At 36.8% G+C, this 19,074-nt stretch overlaps 1 protein-coding gene across 5 annotated transcripts; it reads right to left on the bottom strand.

Annotated features, from left to right (window-relative positions):
• Window positions 1-878: 878 nt before the first annotated feature.
• Window positions 879-18,967, bottom strand: abi1b (abl-interactor 1b). Of its 5 annotated transcripts, none has more exons than XM_043254691.1 (11): window positions 18,797-18,967; window positions 13,200-13,367; window positions 10,748-10,924; window positions 8,791-8,805; window positions 8,349-8,455; window positions 7,074-7,214; window positions 5,852-5,949; window positions 5,407-5,619; window positions 3,955-4,041; window positions 3,364-3,549; window positions 879-2,686 (listed from the first exon to the last, which is right to left on the bottom strand). In XM_043254691.1, the coding sequence occupies exons 1-11, from the start codon at window positions 18,950-18,952 to the stop codon at window positions 2,511-2,513; spliced, it is 1,524 nt and encodes a 507-aa protein (XP_043110626.1). In that variant the 5' UTR covers window positions 18,953-18,967; the 3' UTR covers window positions 879-2,510. The 5 variants fall into 5 exon arrangements, with proteins under 5 accessions (XP_043110626.1, XP_043110634.1, XP_043110649.1 ...); XM_043254699.1 differs by having other exon boundaries at window positions 5,407-5,616; XM_043254714.1 differs by lacking the exon at window positions 3,955-4,041.
• Window positions 18,968-19,074: the final 107 nt, after the last annotated feature.

Raw genomic sequence — 19,074 nt, 5'->3', positions numbered from 1 at the left:
TGATTCATTCGAATAAGTGCCGCATTATAAAGCTTCCTTTTCATGTACATCAGAGCAAGATCCCTCGCAGCTACAAAACAGTTTCCATTAGAAATCCAGCCAAGCCTTAAGCTTGCACATTAGTTTTTGCTCATAAAACTGGAACCACAAGCTATCATGAACATATATATATATATATATATATATATATATATATATATATATATATATATATATATATATACACATATACAGTACAGTGATTGTTTATGTTATACACATATTTCACTTCTAGTGTCATAAACATTGACAAAATGATGATATGAGACAAAAAAAGGTAATTGGACTTAACGTGTTCATTTTTTTCTGCTTTATAAGTAGGATAAAACACTTTTTACTTGAACCCTCTACTGGGAATCATTGCGAGGTAATAGAAATGGACTTTTTCCTTTTCAGACCCACATCACCCTCTACTGTCCATTTAAATGAACAGATTCTGTGCTGAAAATTTTTTGAATTTTTAAACTAGTGGCAAATAGTGTTTTTAGCCAGATGGAATTTTTGCGAATTCTTTTATTAGTTTTAATAAGTTCCGATTTTTCTGTATCTTTAATGCCGCAGCTTGAAAAAAAGAAGTTGACGCTCTTTAGCAATGCTGAATGGTAACATCTGTATGAAATATTTACATTTTTAAAATTAAGCGCTGGTATTTAGATTAGATTACATTCACCTTTTACAAAAATACATTACACATTATTCACGCAATGTCAGTAAATGATTCACACGCGACTCGTAAGGGTCAATTTCTCAAAATTAAAATTTATACCTCATCCGAAAGTTAACTAAATAAGCTTTTGGTCAATGTATTTCTGCCAGAGACCAGCACATCTAACGCAGTATGTTGCACAGGAGAGTGCTTTATTATAAAAAGAGACTGTACATAAAAAGAAAAACAGATTATATATACAAAACGATAACAGAGATTATATTATTTGCAGATAATCTGCAAAGGAACATTTAAATTACAGATCACTTGCACATCATATGACAAGGCCTTGCAATGCTTAACATCAAGTGGTCATTGTTCAGACAGCTCTATGTGAGTTACATTCTCACAGATATTTCATTGGATTAAATAAATTAAACACTGCTCGCCTTCAACAGCAGTTTGAGACGCTTCTAAAAACCAGAAACCAGAATCGTCTTGATGTTTGTGCCATGCTAACAGTTATGAGCTCACATTCATCAGTACTATACACAACTTGATTTTTTAATACCCCCCCCCCCCAATGAAATCTATGGATTATCATCTAAATTCAGCGAAACTGGCCCGAGAACAGAAAAAGACAAATTCAGCTCTGCACGGTCCCCCTACATGAAATATACAATGAAAGAAATGGATTTCTGCTACTTTTGTGTAACAAACTCGAATCTGTGGGCAATTGCTAGAGACTGGCTCCCGCTAAGCGAGCCAGAGTCGCCCGCTCAGTGCAACATAAAACTTCACAATACTTCAGCAGTTTCAACAAAAACACCATCAAAAGACCAGCTTGGCACGGTTTAACTCACAGTATACGGGTGAACCTCGTGAAAACATGTCTGAGTCGCAAAAGAAAAAAAAGAATTGTTTTGCATAAAGGAAACGAAGCCTGTAGGACCATCGAGAATTTTTGCATGTGATGTAGGCATTTTACTTTTTTCCCCCCATTATTGATTATCATTACTGTAATACATTTTTATCATACTTAAAAATCAGCGTAAATTAATGGCAGTACGAGAAAGACATCACAGCAATGAGAACGAGATTTCTTTCTTTTTTTTTTTTGCATTATAGGAGGAATTCGGGGGAGAATGTGCTTAACCGTTGTGAATATAAAGATATAACGCAAAACAAATAGGCATTGTTGTCTATGAACGAAATAAAAACTGTATATAATGGTCACAGGTTTATAAAGTTTAGTCTGATATGCAGGAGAATCTCTGCACATTACTGCATCTGTCTTTTCCCTCACCTTGCAGTCATGAGGTAAAACTACACAAAACCTGAAGGCGAAATGTAGGTAAAAGACGTAACTTTCATTTTTATATCGTTGCCTAATGATTTTTCAGGCATAATAATAGTCCAGAAAATGACATTCAAACTTTTCTTCCTCGTGTAAAAGGAAGAGCTTGATAGTTTAGGTAAAAAAAAAAAAAAGCGGTTTTGTAAAAATCAAAACTAACTAGCCCTAGCTGACACTTGGCAAATACGGTCTCTATACGATGACAAAACACGCACAAAAACAAACACTAGCAACAGCCTACAGGCAACGTCTCACTGCAATATATGTACAAAATATATGAGGCAACCTAACCAGAAAGCAGTGAGACTTGTTTCTTTTCATACTCTTCTGTCTCCTTGAACCTTGAGCACTGCAGATGTTTGGATACATTGGCGATTGGACGAAAACGAACATTCAGTCATATCCTAATGCACTTTGCAATGTTTGTAACTGATTGGCTGCGCTGTACGCCGTCTCTGGGACTGAGCGTTAGTCAGCGTAGTGCATGATGGACTCCACGTAGTTGCCAGGAAACAGTCCGGTCACGCCGTTACACACGCCCTCGAACCAGCCGTCGTCATTCTTCTTGATGATGTAGATGATGGCACCCTCCATGAAGGACAGCTCATCGTCTTTGTCCTTTGTGTAGTCATAGATGGCCACCACTAAACAGAGCAGACACGGTTAGTATGACTGTCTGTCTATTGATTTAACTACCTATCTATCCATCCGTCCATCCATCCATCCATCCATCCATCCATCAATATCCATCTTATCCATCCATCAGTCTGTCTGTCTATTTATCTATCAATTTACCTGTCTATCCATCCATCTATATGTATCTGTCCCAGTCATTCATCCATTTATACATCTATATATTCATCCATCTTTCTGTCTATCCATCCATCTATCATCTATACATTTACCCATCTATCCATGTCTATCTATTTGTCTATGCATCCATCCATCTACCTACCCATCTATCTACCCATTTTTCTGACTATATATATCTATGTCTATCCATCCATATCTATATCTATTGGCCTATCTACCCATTCATTCATCCATTTATATATCTATATATTCATCCATCTTTCTGTCTGTTCATTCATCCATTTATATATCTATATATTCATCCATCTTTCTGTCTGTCCATCCATCTATCATCTATACATTTACCCATCTACCCATGTTTATCTATCCATCCATCCATCCACCTACTTATTTATCTGTCTGTCTGTATCTATGTTTGTCTATTTATCTATCTGTCTACCTACTGTATGAAGGTCCTTTACTGAAGACAGAAAAAATGTTGGCTCAAAGGCAGAGGGCGCTGTCTTACCCTTCTCTATGTAGGATTTTGGGGCCCAGTGGGGGTCTCCATCAGCATAGGGGTCATTGTAGTGCACCAGAGCTGCGTCTTCTTCATCATAATCCACAGGTGGAGGTGGAGGAGGCGGAGCTGCTTCCTCAAACAGGGGCGTGTCCTCAGGTAGAGGAGGAGGGGGTGGAGATGGGCTGTCTGTTACTGGAGAACAAAAAAAAAAAGAGGGAAACCCATCATCTATAACATAATTCACTTAATTTCAGAACCCTAAATTTAGAAAGGCTTAGTCCTAATAGAGAGGATGGCACAGTAGGCATTACATTTAAAGAAATCTCTTTTGATTCATGCAAAAAAAAATTAAAGATAAAATAAATAAATAAATTTAAATATTATTAATATATTATTTTAATATAAAATATTTAGATTTTATATAAAAGCTGTATTATTATTTTATTACATTTTAAGTTATCAACTAAAAATATCTAGATTTAAATAAATAGAATTTTTTTTTTTTACAAATGTAATTCCGACAGTGCAGACTGCAGGCAGGTGAACGGAGACCATATGTGAAGATCTAAGCACTATGCTTCTGTGTGCATTACTCACTGTTCTCCTGAACTCTGGCCACAAAGCCAGTGAGAGGAATCTGGGGCGTCAGCTGCGCCAGGGGAGGAGGTGGTGGAGCGACAGACACTAGAGTCACATGGAGCGCAGATACACACACATCCATACGCATTCAGCCAGACAGACAGATGATAACAGGCAAAAAAAACAAAAACAAAACAAGCCCAGAGTGTTACACACAGGCAGATAAACAGACAGAAGGTAAAAGCCGTTGTGAGTTATTGTGACATGAACAGATGAAAAGCAGAAAAGCAGGCAGATCATCAGTTACTAGGGTCTGCTAGTAACCTCATTTATTACAGAGAAGTGATTGGTGCTGCTAGTGGCTAAGACATTAAATATTTAAGCTTGATATTTCTCATAATGCAATGGCATTTTAAAGCCCAAATTAAAGGCATAGTTCACCCACAAACTAACATTTGCTGTTAATTTACTTACTCTCATGCCATGGACGGGATTTTTTTTTTCTTTAGTAGAGCAGTAAAAAAATAAATAAATAAATAAAAAATTGTGCTGTCCATTGATTAAAAAAATAAAATGAATGAATCACACATTTTTCTGAAATTAATCTTACATTAAAGTTTTTAAATTGCGGTAATTTCAGATTCATTTTTTAAATTAATTTTACAAACATATTTTGTTTTATTGCCATCTTTTTTTATAACTGAAGGCCAGTATCACTGCCAATTTTTTTTTTACCACATTACATGCACACACAGTTTTAAGACGGCTTTAATCACCTTTTTGCCGTAACTGATCAAGATATTGCATGCACATAGTTTCTTTCACAATTTAATACAAAAATGATACAGGATTCATGCGAGTCTGAAATGTCTCTGGTTTGACGTGAGTGCAAAGTCGTTCTTCGACTGAATAAATTCATTTGTTTTCAGATTTGTATTAAAGATTACGAAGCCAAACATTTTGGTACGGATTGACTTGCACAGATAAATTGTTCACCACAAAAACACTAATGTGCGCTAAAATAAATAGTCAATTTTATTTCCCACTGACAGAAAATATTGATTTCACTCTGCAAAAAATCTCAGATCCGCCTGGACGATAAAAAAAAAAAAAGTATGCGTATCCACTGAAATGTGCGCCGCCATTTGTAAAATCTATGGGTCTAGCTTCCGGTTGCATCCAGCTATTTGTAGCTGTGCAAAACAATTAATTTAGATTCTTAGTATTGAAAATTGGTGTGTTATTTTAATGTATTATCTTCGTGCGGACGGGTCCTAACACAGCAGCTGCTGAATTACAATTTTTAAGTTACAGAGAAACACAGTATTAGCTAAAAATCTGCTCAACTAAAGAGAAAAAACACCACTTTAAATAAAAAAGTAATTCATGACTGGATGAACGATGCCTTTAGTTGTCCAAGTACTTTTTAGGGTCCCTAAAGATCGCTCCCTAACGTGGAACTGAACTCACTTGTGGTCTGGGGGTACGCGGGACCCCCGTTCAGGTGGGGCTGAGGCACGGAGAACTGGGAGGAGCTGGCAGGGGCGCGCCGGTAGGTGCCGGTGGCTGACACCATAGAGGCAGAGGAAGAAGTGGTAGAGGAATTGTGTCTGGAGATCTGTCGGGAGATTGTTCCAAACTGAGACATCGGGATCGGGCCCAAACCTGGACCTGGAGGAACTGCTGCAGACAGGACAGAGGAAAAGAGCAGTCGCAGAAGATAAGTAAAAAAAAAAAAATAGGTGACTCAATCGGGGCTAGGAAAAATGACAATAACCTGTTTCAAAACTAGCATGGCCATTTGGGCCGGGCGATACGCCCCAAATATTATCACGCTATATTTTCCCCCCATATTGACCTGTTATCGACATAAATATTATGATGTGGTTCATGTGTGAAAAATGTGAGCCGTCACCTGGTGCCATACTGGGAGGGGAGGGTGTTGGCACAGCCAGAGGGATTCCCATACTATTACTGCTGTTCTCTCGCCCGGCGCTGCCCCCGCTACTGCCACTGAGACCAGAGTTAAGAGCCATTAAACCAACAAGCATGCATTGTCATAAATTCACCGAGTGGCATCCATTTTTCAGCCCGTCAATAAAGTCATTTATGGCACTAAAGAGATCTTTTTAACCTCGCTCACCTTCAGTTTTCCTCAGCGAGTATAACAAGCCCGCTGGGAAACCAACGACAGAGGTCAATAGCGTCTTATGAGAGAATACAAGAAGACCTCCAGTTTTACGCTTTTATTTAAACGGCACCATTGAATTACAAAAAAAGACCTATAAAGGAGTTAACACCATAATTTCGCTGATACATCAGCGTTTTGAGAAAGGAAAAGGAAATAAAGATTTTAGGGATGTTCTATAAATCATCTGTAAAGGTTAGAAACACAAGCTTATTTCTGGGCCTTTATTTCTTATAATTGTGACTTTATATATCTCAAAACTTCAGACAATTTCTTGTGACGTATCATAAAACTGCAAGCTACCGTAAACATATCTCCATGAAATCCAGTAATCAATGTTCAGCGTGTGTTCTCGTGGAGTTTTTCAGCTTTTGTGATGTTGAAACATTTTAAAATTAGTTTAAAATTAGTTTTTTTTGTGATGCAGAGCTGAATTTTCGGCAGCTGTTAATCGAGTCTTCGGTTTCACATGAAATTCATCTAGGAAACATTTTTATCAATTTTAAATTCTTGTGCTGCTTAATATTATGAGGAAACCATTTTTAAGAGTGTATGATAAACAGAGAACTAAAATCTATTTGATCGTACACTTCAGACGTTCTACTAAGAGTAAGTAACATTGCAACTACATGTCAACTAACGGTCATTAGATTATTAGCAGACTGTCTACTTAACATCTAACACTTTATTTTTAAGGGTCCACAACATACAGACTATCAGACACCAACTCCAAACCTTCCCTAACAGTCTACTCTGAGAGTTAGACGTAGTTGCAAATGAATGAGAATTAGTTGACATGCAGTTACAAAGTTACTTACAGTTTTCAGAACGTCTAAAGTGGACTATCAAAATGAAGAGTCTTGTAAAACTGTCAGTTTAGATCGACCGAATGCTTCCTGGCTGAATCAGAAGGCCTCTGTGTTGTGTCGTGAACATGTGCGAGCTGTACCTGTGCGTTCGGGGTCTCTGGTTGAGCGAGGCGGTGCGTCCTGGGCTGTTCTGGCTGCCCAGGCGAGCTGGACTGGTCATGTAGTCATTAGGCACCACAGGAGGTTTGACTGGCTCCAGTGTCTTGTACGGCGTGTTTCGTCTGGAAAAAACGAAAACACGCATTCGTTACAGCATGCGTACAAAAATATTGCGACGTTTAGATGCCACGCTCCTCAGTCATTCTTGAGACATGGAACTAAACTTGTTGTTCCATGTTTTTCAGTCACACATGCACGTTTCATAAGGCTTCAAAGTCGGACATTCATTAAAATGTAATAAAATCAGGCAATATCAGGGGCGGCTGTCACTCTAAAGGACCCCCTTGCCACAGAGTCTCTGCAAAGTTTTAATGTTAATATTTCCAAGTCACGACCATGATATGTCCGAGGAAATTATTGAAAATATTTAGATCACTTTATTCTCCTGAAGCAGGTTCCATTAGCATCTAGCATCAACACGGCTAACACACGAAGCCTATTTGTTTTGTGAAAGAAATGGCAAACTTGTCAACACATCATATCTCCACCATACGATTTTGTGCTCCAATGATATATAAAAATACTTAAATGTGACTCTTGATTAAAAACCTTTATAACAGTAACATACTCGCTGTTTGTTGCGCTTGTTTTAATACAGTAATTGATTGATTTTATGCATTTGATGTTTAAATTACTACACGTTCAGGTTTTCACCGACATTAGACATGCCATCTCCGTCAGATAAACAATATTGCTGTGGAATTGTGGGTCGAATGTGAAAGTTTAATGCGTCTGCATAACATAATGCGCTTCGAAATGTTAAACACCTCTTGAATGCTGTTTTAAAATATATATATATATATATATATATATATATATATATATATATATATATATATATATATATATATATATATATATATATATATATATATATATATATATATATATATATATATAAAATATAAATATATATATATATATATATATATAAATATATATATATAAAATATAAATATATATATATAAATATATATAATATATTTTATAAATAGTACTCAGTACACATAGGATACATAAATGTAGTTTCTTTTGTCTGAGTACAAGGTTTTAGTTTTTTCGATTTGCACCACTTCTCAAGAACGACTGTCCGGATAACTCAAGAATTGTGGTAGTATAATTAATAAAAATCACACGAGACAGCATATTTGAATAATGGAGGCACACAAAAACAGCGCAGACACATGAAAACTCACCCCAGGGTGCCTCTCCCTGCCATGGGTGGGCTTGGCGGTTTCTGTGTGGGTGGGTTAGTCCTGGATAACGTTCCTCCGCCTCCCCGAGCTGGCTGGTTATTCCCTTGCTGAAAGACATTTGACAGGGAAAACAACATCACGACAACGTTTACATTTATTCTAAATGCTAATCAGTTGCAAACGTACAGCACAACATAAACTACAAAGAAATATTTATACTGAATAAAACGGTAAAAGATGATAGTGTGTCGTATGCAGGCTGGATTTTACAAAGCCATTACACTCCTGTAATAAATAAAAAAACATATCGAATCACGAAAATGCACTATAAATGTTCATTGCACAGCACTTGTACGAAAAAGTTTGACGTTTGGAAAGAATGAACCAGTGGTAGTGATGCAGGAGCCGGAAAGCATTGTGGGTAGTGTAAGGCTGTACTTACCTTTGCTTTAAGCCACTAAGTGAAAGCATTAAGGAAGAGAGAAGATAAATCATGTTATTTAATCACTTTAGCTTAATGAAAAAGTGAGAGAGGAGAAATAAAACAAAAGAACGAACAAACGCTAATCTAATTTGACTGATAGGAATCAAGACAGAGCAGAAAGTCAAAGCTGCTTACACAAAACAACTGAATGATAACAGCATGAACGTCAGTCATAATTACAATCTAAGCAGGTTCATTTACTGCAGAAAGCAGAATTATGAATCGAATCAGATGCCTTTTCTAGCTTACACTGTATTTCTAACGTATAATTATACCTAATGCTCTTTATTATAATGTGACATAATGCCATGTTTTTTGTCAGTGAATGTAGAATTAATTTAACACATATTTAGATCATTTGTTAAAAACATATATAATATATAAATAAATTATAAATAAATATATAAATAATATATATAAATAATAATAATAATAAAAAAAAAAAAAAAAAATAAATAATAATATATATAATATATATATATATATATATATATATATATATATATATATATATATATATATATATATATATATATATATATATATATATATATATATATACCTCCTAGATAGACAAACAGACTTTTTATTAAATAACTATAAATTGTAATTTAAACACCTTGTTGCAAAAAATACTGGTATGTTACATCTGATTTTTCTGAGATTACATAATTGAGATTGACAACTGTATATTTTCACTAGTACTGTTATCAAATTTTGCAGTTTTGGAATAAATCTGACATCCACCAATTATGATAATCGCACTATAGACTGATGGAGGAGGAGAGAGGCGTGTCCTCTGGGCCTGTCAATCACAGGTGATGGACGCACAGAGAGCATCATTTGATGAGTTAAGTGTCCTAATTACAGAGCCAGTATGAGGGCAGCCTGCGGGCGTTTACTCCGTGGAGGGAGAAAAGGCCAGCGCATATCAGCACCAAACTAATGAAGCAGTTAAAACAGGTCTCGGGGTGAGCTGCCGGCACATGCCCTCAAGATCTGCCTCAATTACACGTATAGGGAACGAAAAGGATGAACGAGGGAAGAATGTTGACAACACACCATCCACACCGATCATGGCTCCGTCCCATAAAAAACATAAAAGACGCATAAAGGTCAAAGTAAAAAGGCAAAGACATCTTTCTTAATTACATCTCAGTTCAGACAGCAGCAAACTAATGTGATAACATCAGTAAGAGGGTCCAGAGAGCGAAGTGATGTCATTATAACAGCTCAGAGCTGACACTGATGGACATGAATAATTTAATAACATGAATATAGTGAGGGTAACCTGAGAGGGGGGTCTGCGCACGCGCGCACACACACACGCACACGTTCATGATGGAACAATTTCTTTATTACGTTATTGACGTTATTGAATAATGTAAAGCTTTTAGGTGTAGTTTGTTTATCATTTTTATATCATTTTATATAATTTGTTTCAAAGAAAAGTCATTTCAAAACGTCATGGAGGTAAGCGATTAATCACAACAGACCCAATCAACAGCAAAGAAATCCCCAAAGTTTTTATAGCATCAAATTATTAGCTAAAATCAATTAAAAATATTTCAGCATGACAACAATTACAATAAAAACCATATTTTGGGAAAATTGTAATTATTATAATTTTTTTTTTTACTCAAGTCCCATTTGTTTACATGGAAGGGGCGGGGTTTATGACCTATACTGCATCCAGCCAGCAGCTTCACTCTCCAAGATGAGTGACACACACACACACACACACACACACACACACACACACACACACACACACACACACACACACACACACACACACACGTTCTCTAAGCTAACAAGTCGAGATTTAATTCTACATGTGACTTTTGAATTATATTTTTAAAAATCCTAAACCTAGGTATGAACAACAGAATGACATCAAACATGTCGGACTCACTTTGACACCGTGACCCACGTCGTCCAGCAGGGTGTAATCTATGGGCTTCCTGATGTAGCGCACGGGCCGCTCCATGTTGCCGGGGGCGATGATTTTGTGGGTCCGAGATGTGTTTTTGTTGGTGGTGAGAATCCCGATCTCTCGTCTGGCAACCTTTTCTTTATGAATGTCGACAGTCTGAGCGAAAGACAAGGAGGACATTTTCAATTGTAAATATATCATATCCGTATATATACACAGCTTCAAACTGCGTATGAATGATGTGTGAATACTAAAGAAATGAAGGCGAAAGTGAGGTTCTTGCACGCATACTGTGTATTTGGACGGGTAGGTACAGATAAATAAAATAAACGGTGTTAAATATTTTTAATGAAACTCATTATACATACAGTAACTCTGAATTTAGTATCTATTGACCTAAACAAGAGGATACAAACATACAATTATTTGTATTTCAGAACATGTCCAGTTACTGATACGTTATAAATCTGCATATAGTGTTCAAAGGGTTGAGTTAATGTGCGGCTTTCTTTTTTTATTGGTACCTTTATTCAGCAAAGATGCAATAAATTAATCAAAAGTGAGAAAAAACACATTTATAATGATTAGTTAAAAAATAAATGAATTGTTTTCCAGTTCAACAACGATAATAATAAATGCAGCAAATCAGCATAATTATGATTTATGAAGGACCACGTGACACTGAAAAAGTGTAATAACATATATCACAATATTACTGTGTTTTTTTTTTAATCAAATAAATCCAGCTTCGGTGAGCATGAGATATTACATGTTTTACATGTACAATAATTTAAGGATTGTTTATTACGCATTATGTAATATCGCAATTTTGGAACATTTTGCATGTACATTATACCTTTTATGGTCTCCTAATCTGCTTACAAAATCCGATTCACACTTTTTTTTGTTTGTGAACGTACAAGCAATTTGAATTTAGATTTTAATCTAAACTATTTCTCACTGAATCAAGTGTTTTTGACATCATCTTGTCACTGTAATTACATGACTGCAAAAAAAGTTTGTTGATCTCAGTAACCCTTCACCTTTGTTTTATTTTCTACCATCCCAAGAACTATATTTTCAAACCGCTTTCGTCTGGGGAAGGATGACTTATCTCTTTAATTGTATAAAACGGCAGACACAACAGCTCTTTCCAGTTCTCATGTCTGGACAATTTTTATATACTTTGCCTGCCATTTGTGTCTATCTTCTTAGAGACAAGTGGTGGCAAACTAGTTCACAGGAGCCTTTTAACTTCAGAAGGAGGCGAATCATTAGATCTAGATTCCATTAAGGCTCTGCAAATCTACTCGAGCGCATAATAGGGGAACGAGATCTCTTATTACTCTTAATAAACACACTCCATCTCCACTTGGGATGAAAGAATTCACTCCTGCATTGCGTTCAAAAAGTGACGCATGAACGGGAAGAAACTAAAATCACGGCTTGCAGTGAAAATAAGCTTACACTGGCTAGAACTGAGCTCAGGCTCTAGTTATTATGGCACGTCAAGCATTATGATTATTTAATTTCCAACCTACTCGATGCAGTTAATCACCCTCTAGTCTAGTTCATGTAAATCTAATTATTTATGCATATTGCATAAATAAGTGATGGCAGACAGGAACAGCAGAGCATGTGAGGTCAGCTGGAGATGTTGGATAATTCTGCATTCAATGCCCCTCTCGCGCGCTAATGTGATAAAATTGCAAGGGTCGAAATGTAAGGTCTCTGCAGCACTCAACGGGGGGGGTGAGAGAGCGGAAAGCGGCTTTAATGAAACTTATCATTAAGTTATGATGATCATTTTTGGTTTTGCTGTAAATATTTTAAAACACGGTTGTCTTAGGCGAAAACAGCTGATGGAGATTTACAGCTGGACAAAGAATAGGCTTTACTGATGAATATGAACATATTATGCACATGAACATGCATATGTATACACATGAATATATTGTGCGATATATTGCCCGGCACTAAAGTACATATAATGTCATTAAAAGATTAATTCCTCAAAACAGTGTAGTTGGCTTTATCTATTACAAGGGAAGTTTTAATAGACAGAAGTCAGTCATAACTATCTTTAAATATGTAAACGTTCTTTGCCTGCCTTCTATACTTCTGCTTGAATAACTGTGGAAGGCACAGGTAACTCATTTAATTCATTACCCCATGATTCTTGAATTCCACACATCAAACCTTCATAGCATCATCAGGCTTCGTCTTTGTTGCCGTTTTAAAAATGTGACCTCTAACGGCAAAATAAAACTTTAATATTGCGTCTTTAAGTGCTGTATTTGTAAAAAATTTCATAAAAATCAGCTTAAACCTGAGTAAAACCAGTGAGAAGAGAACTGATGTTTTCTTGGAGTCTTCACTGAATCAAAGCATGCTGGGTAAGGGGCACCTGGTTGTGTGGTGCTGGGCTGACCTGAGAGATGTGGTTGATGGAGGACTCCATCCTGCGCAGCTGTGAAGCCTGAATATCCAACAGCTGCAGCACATTGTTGGCTAAGGCATTGATCTGATAGGCCACGCTCGCCAGGGACTGGGTGGTGTAGGCTTTGGTCTCCTCAAGCGCTTTCCTCTTGTCTTGTGCCTGAGCCGAAAATATAAAATAATGATGGCACAAGTTTTAAAGACACAGTTTGCGCAAAAACTCACGTCGTTTCAAAGCCGTTTGATTTTTGCGAAACGCAGAAGCGTTTTTGAAGTTGTTAACCAAACAGTTTTGGTGATCGTTGACTTCCACTGTGTGGACAAGTTCTCAAAATTTATTATTTCATGTTCCAGCAAAAAAAAAAAAAAAAACTTGTGAAAAAATCGTTTCATCAGTCAAAAGAAATGACTTCCCGAACTCAAACCTCTCTGTGGACTGTCATGTGGAAAAAGACATTGGCTTTTCGATGAAAGGTTACTGATGAGTTAATGGGTAGGTAACGTACTAGACAGATTCTGCAGGTTTATCCATTTGGGAGAGGTTTTGGGTGATGATTTGTTTTTCTAAAAGAAATTAATACTTTTATTCAGCGAGGTTGAATTCTATAAAAAGTACAGTAAAATAATTTCTAAAAAGTTACAAAAGATTTTCATTTCAAATAAATGCTGTTCCTCTGAACTTTCTATTCATCAAAGAATCCTGAGGAAAAAATATTTGCGCACAACAATATTAAGTAGAACAAGTGTTAGCGCAACGCTGATAACGATAAGTGTATCATGTGTCACTGAGTAATCATGCTCAAAATTCAGCTTTGCATCAAAAATATAGATTACATTTTGTAAAAAGATAAAAAAGTTAATATTTTGTAACATTTTTGCGATATTTACCAACATTTTAAAGCGTTTTTTTAATTAAATAAACGCTAACTTGGTGAGCTTATATTACGGTAATATATACTGTAATAAACATCTGATATTTAAAAAAAAAAAAAAAAAAAAAGATCACTAAATTAATTGGATAATTACATGGATACAATTTTAGGGAATTAAAATAAATTCAGCAAGTATTACTGCAAAAAATAAAAAAATAAAATAAAGTAACCAGGGTCCTGATAGAAAAATCATTCACTCAAAAAAAAAAAAAGATTCTCCATCACTTTCAGTTTATTTAAAAACATTTTCATTTAAACCATTATGTTATGTTTCCCAATTAAACTGACTGGTTAAACTTAAGATTTTCATTTTGAAATAACATCAGTTTCAATTAAGTGAGGCCAAACAAATATTTGATGCTCGTTCAATTTACTTAAGTAAAATGACATTAATCCAGCATAATTATTTACATCTACATAACTTAATTCATTTGAGTTGAGAGTTCATAAATGATTTTACTTGAGCAACTAGGAAGCGGTTTTCCCCTTAGCATCACGTTTTGCGCAGGGCTGGATAAGGAGAGTAAATGTTGAAATGAAATGTTATTCAAATTGTGATACTTGTTCATGTTCAGTGCTCTTTTACGTTTGTATTTAAATAGTTTTTAATAGAAATAGATTATTTGTTTTGGTTGAAGATGACGATATACATTTTTAAATAACTGAACTTAACAGATTAAATCGAAGTCAAGAAGGTTAAGTTGATTCAACTAAAAACAATGAATTAACTTTACGTAATTAACTTAAGTTTAATGAACTCAATATTGTTACTTAAATGCAACCTAACTCGCTTAAATGGAACCGGTTTACAAAAAAGGTAAGTAAGGCCAACACATCATTTTTTTTGAGAGAAAGAATAAAGTGATTGTCATTATTCAAAATCATTTGACCGGTGGCTGATAAGATGTATTTTACACAGCCATGTAATAAAGCAAGACATTCAGCAAACTAATGTGACAAATCATCTGATAAAAAAATCTGATGAAACAAGCAGGCAATGGAAAAACTTTAGATAAACAGTTTTCAGCGAGAGCATGATGCAACCGAGACGCCACCGTAGCGATAATCCGTTTCCTACTCGCGTTTCCAACCATTTCCTGTTTCATCAGTGACTTACTAGCTAGCTTAGCATCACACACATAAACCAATATTAAAACAAAGGCTTCCCGCGAAAGGAATTATACTGTTTTATGTCATTTTAAAACATTTCTGTGCGGTTGCTCGTTGCTTGAAGTCGAATACAAGCCCACATATCAAGTCTCCGTGATCCTGCTCTATAAATATTGTTCACTTCACTCCTATAATGCACATATACGGGTGTGTTCAAATCTCTCGTATGAGCATTTTGCTGCATGATTACCAAACCGTCTAGCTCTTGCGTCGACCAATAACGAATAGCAATGACCTCCTCGCTGCGCTGCAATTACTTAAAGTAAAATGTGAAGGAATTAGCTTTAGCATACCGATAGTGCGTACTGTGACAGGAACACTAGTATACACGGATAGCTGACTCTAATCTTATATTGTTAACAATTAGCCTGCGACGAGCGAGGTCTGCTTCAAACGCCACCTGTTCCTACACATCAGTCCCTCTCAGCTGTTCTCAGACCATGTGTCCGTCGCCACGGGGGAAACACAGATGAATGAACACAAGAACGTCCTGGCCGCCACGATATTCCACGACGTCCTACTTAGACTGCCGCCCAACAGCTCCGAATAATGAATGACTTACGATTTAGGTGGCATAATACGTTTAAATTGTTAATAACGTGACTATTTATCGGGTACTTATGTCCAAAAAGTCACAACAAGCCTCGGCTATGATTCCTATTCATATTTATAGATGCACACTGACATTTAAAAGTCAGGAGATTGTAAATTGATTTTTACGGTATATTTTATGCTCACCAAGATTGCATTTATTTGATTAAAACACAGGCTAGTGAACCATTTTGACAAAGATATAATGAAAATCCTGCAATATCTTCAGCATCATTACCCCAGTCTTCAGTGTGATCATTTAGAAATCGTCCTAATATGCAGATTTGCTCAAGATACGTTTATCATCATCATCATCAATGTTGAAAAGTTGTGCTGCTTGACATTTTTGTGACTATTCTGATGCATTCAGGTCTGAACAGAGAAAGTTCAATAAGCATTCATTTGAAATTACAAATGCCTTTAAAGTAACTTTCGTTAATTTAAACGCGTACTATTTTCTGGTGGGCAAGAAACAATTCAAAGGAACATAAATCTCTAATTACTCGATTTAAAACACAATAGTAATAAAATAAAGCGTCAATTCTTTCAAAAGAACAAAGCGCCCCAGGTTTTGAAGATGGTGTACAAATTCTTCGTCGTGCCCAAATGAACACATCACCAAACTAGGATTCATTCCACATGGCGTCTTCTAGAAGTCCTTCACGAATGGTTTTAACACCGCTTCAAAGGGCAGGGTGCAAGTGATGACTAACTTCTGTCTAGTGCCAGAGATCCCTGCTGGACCAGAACGAAACACCCACCAAAGCCACAAGAGAAACATCTTTGAATGGTCCGGTCCTCTCTTGAGTCCTCCGTTAATATCTGAGAATGCATCCCTGCTAAATCAACTCACGCGAGGGTTCCAAGACAGAGGCTCTCCACTAAAATGTGCAAAACATATCATTAGATTGGCCTTCTCGCTCTCGTACCGTTTGCATCTTTCTAAACGTATTATTAAAAATTATTTTTATTAGTCAGCACATACCAGTGTATTATAACCTCACTGTGATATTGCACTTCAAATCTATAATAACCGTACAGTTTAAAGCACAGAAAACTCTCAACTGTTGTCACCGTTTTCATTACAAAAGGCAATAATAAGCTGTCAACAGATCACTGATAATCTCACACGCTTTTTAAATTAATTTTCCGACATAAGTGTATTTCATGTTACGCACGTCCTGACTTGGATACAGGATTTTCGACTGTAATTGTATATAAAAATGGTATATAGTTAGGCTAATAATTGTAACTGTGTGATATTTCATTTTGAAGGCCTTTGATTCAAATCAAATTGTAATTGCTCCGCATGGTCGACTGTATCTGCATCCGTCAATATTATATTGCTGGCTAAGAAAATCGATCTTACGACAAAACGTCCAAATTACACCCCTTTCATTAAACACATTTTATCATCAAAAAAACGGCTATACGTTTTAAACGGATCCAAAACATTCCCCCGAACAAAGCCGCGCGTTTATCATCTTGACAAACGGTAGGGACAGAGCTGTGAAATTAAAATGTTTTTTTTTTTTTTTAATTAAATATCCTCCTCATACATTTATATTGCTTTTCCCCGAGTTCAATAAATCCGAACCTAAGTGAAGTATTAAGTTAAGGACAGCCGGTTTTCTGGGTAGTGAGAAATAAACAAAAAACTAGGCTATGAGAACAAATCAAATGGTACAGTGTTTAAGAACATCCAGTCGATCACAAATTTCATCAACATGAATTTCAAAGCAAAGCTGTCTAAAGAACTTGCGTTTCATATATATATATATATATATATATATATATATATATATATATATATATATATATATATATAACCATATATATAACCATATTGTAGTACAGTACTGAGGTTTAACCAAACAAGTGATGATCATCAACCTGAATGTCCCTAACCACACGAACCTGTGATTCATTCATTCAAGTGAAAATGATCATTTCTTTCTTCCTCCTCTCACGATCACTGCAACCAAATATGAATGCATAAAAATTAACTTCTAGGATTATCGTCTATACTGCAACGTTCGTGCATCGGAAGCAACGCCTCCCCAAAGGCTCTCTCTCTCTCGCCGTCCTGTGCTTTTATAGTAGGTGTGTGAGCGAGAGGCAGACACATTAACACACAGGTGTGTCAGCAATAACTAATTCACACCATCACCGACATTTCGCGTCCGGGCGTCTCGCCATTCCACCTCACAGGCAATACACATCTGAAACACACGCGACATTCGCTGGTGAAACGCTTTTATTTCGCGTTCCGCCGGCACGAGTTCAATAGCGTTTGGAGGTTGAAACGAATATCGAATATCTGGGCTTTCATCATCACATTCACACGGTCACCCAAGAGGCACGGCACCCGCCTGGACCTCGAAAGAAAGCAGAATCCCGCGGACAAACGAAACATTGTAACGTCCAGAGCATGACGTATTAGTTCGAAAAATGACGTATTGGCTTCAAACACATTTGCAGTCGACACGCCGACGCCGCTTGACCTGCAACACGCTATTAGATATCGCGACGCTGGGTTAGTTTTCTACCCATCTTTGACGCGATGTTTTGAGCATTAAGCTATTAACTCTTTTTTTTATTAAAAAAAGAAAGAAAAAAAGATCTGTCTCCATCCATCTTAGCGAAAGCGGCACGTCTCTGACACACCCTCCGAAAGTGAATTCGTGCATTGTGTGCATCAGCCTTAAATCTCGCCCGAATACAAACGCCCAGCGTTCGCGCTCGGGGAAGACATCGCGCCTCGACGCGCCCTCGCGAGCGTTTTGATGAGGGTCCTCCGTAACGCTACATGTATGCAGCGCTCGCGTTTCAATCACATCCACACCGATTCAGACAATACACGAAAGGAGGAGAAGGCGATTTCTTCGATCCGTACCTGCACATAATTGTTCTCGCAGTATTCCGCGACCCTCGAAAGGTTTTGGTAGCTCTCCACTAGGGCTCTTTTTCCAGCCGGGATTTCTTCCTCTAACAACATTTGTAGCTCTGCCATCTTACATCCCTCTGCATTACTCTTCTCCCCCTCTTTCATTGAAACCAGCGAAGCTTCACTCTCCGACAGGAGGTCCCTCGCCTGGCATTGTGGGATTCCCGTTGGCTCCTCTTTTTCAGAAGGCCGACGATTCTCACCGCAGCGCTCTACGCACTGGGCTG

The sequence above is a fragment of the Puntigrus tetrazona genome, chromosome 2 (assembly GCF_018831695.1).
Source record: "Puntigrus tetrazona isolate hp1 chromosome 2, ASM1883169v1, whole genome shotgun sequence".
NCBI classification, from domain to species: domain Eukaryota; kingdom Metazoa; phylum Chordata; class Actinopteri; order Cypriniformes; family Cyprinidae; genus Puntigrus; species Puntigrus tetrazona.
Note: the sequence above shows the minus strand (reverse complement) of the source record. Positions and strands in the feature narration are given on the sequence as shown.

Coding starts and splice junctions, on each gene's coding strand:
- abi1b (XM_043254691.1), bottom strand. CDS start 18,952: ATGAAAGAGGGGGAGAAGAGTAATGCAGAGGGATGTAAGATGGCAGAG. Junction 10,925..13,199: donor CCATCAACCACATCTCTCAG/GTCAGCCCAGCA, acceptor TCTTTCGCTCAG/ACTGTCGACATTCATAAAGA. Junction 5,950..7,073: donor CAGAGACCCCGAACGCACAG/GTACAGCTCGCA, acceptor CTCTGGTCTCAG/TGGCAGTAGCGGGGGCAGCG.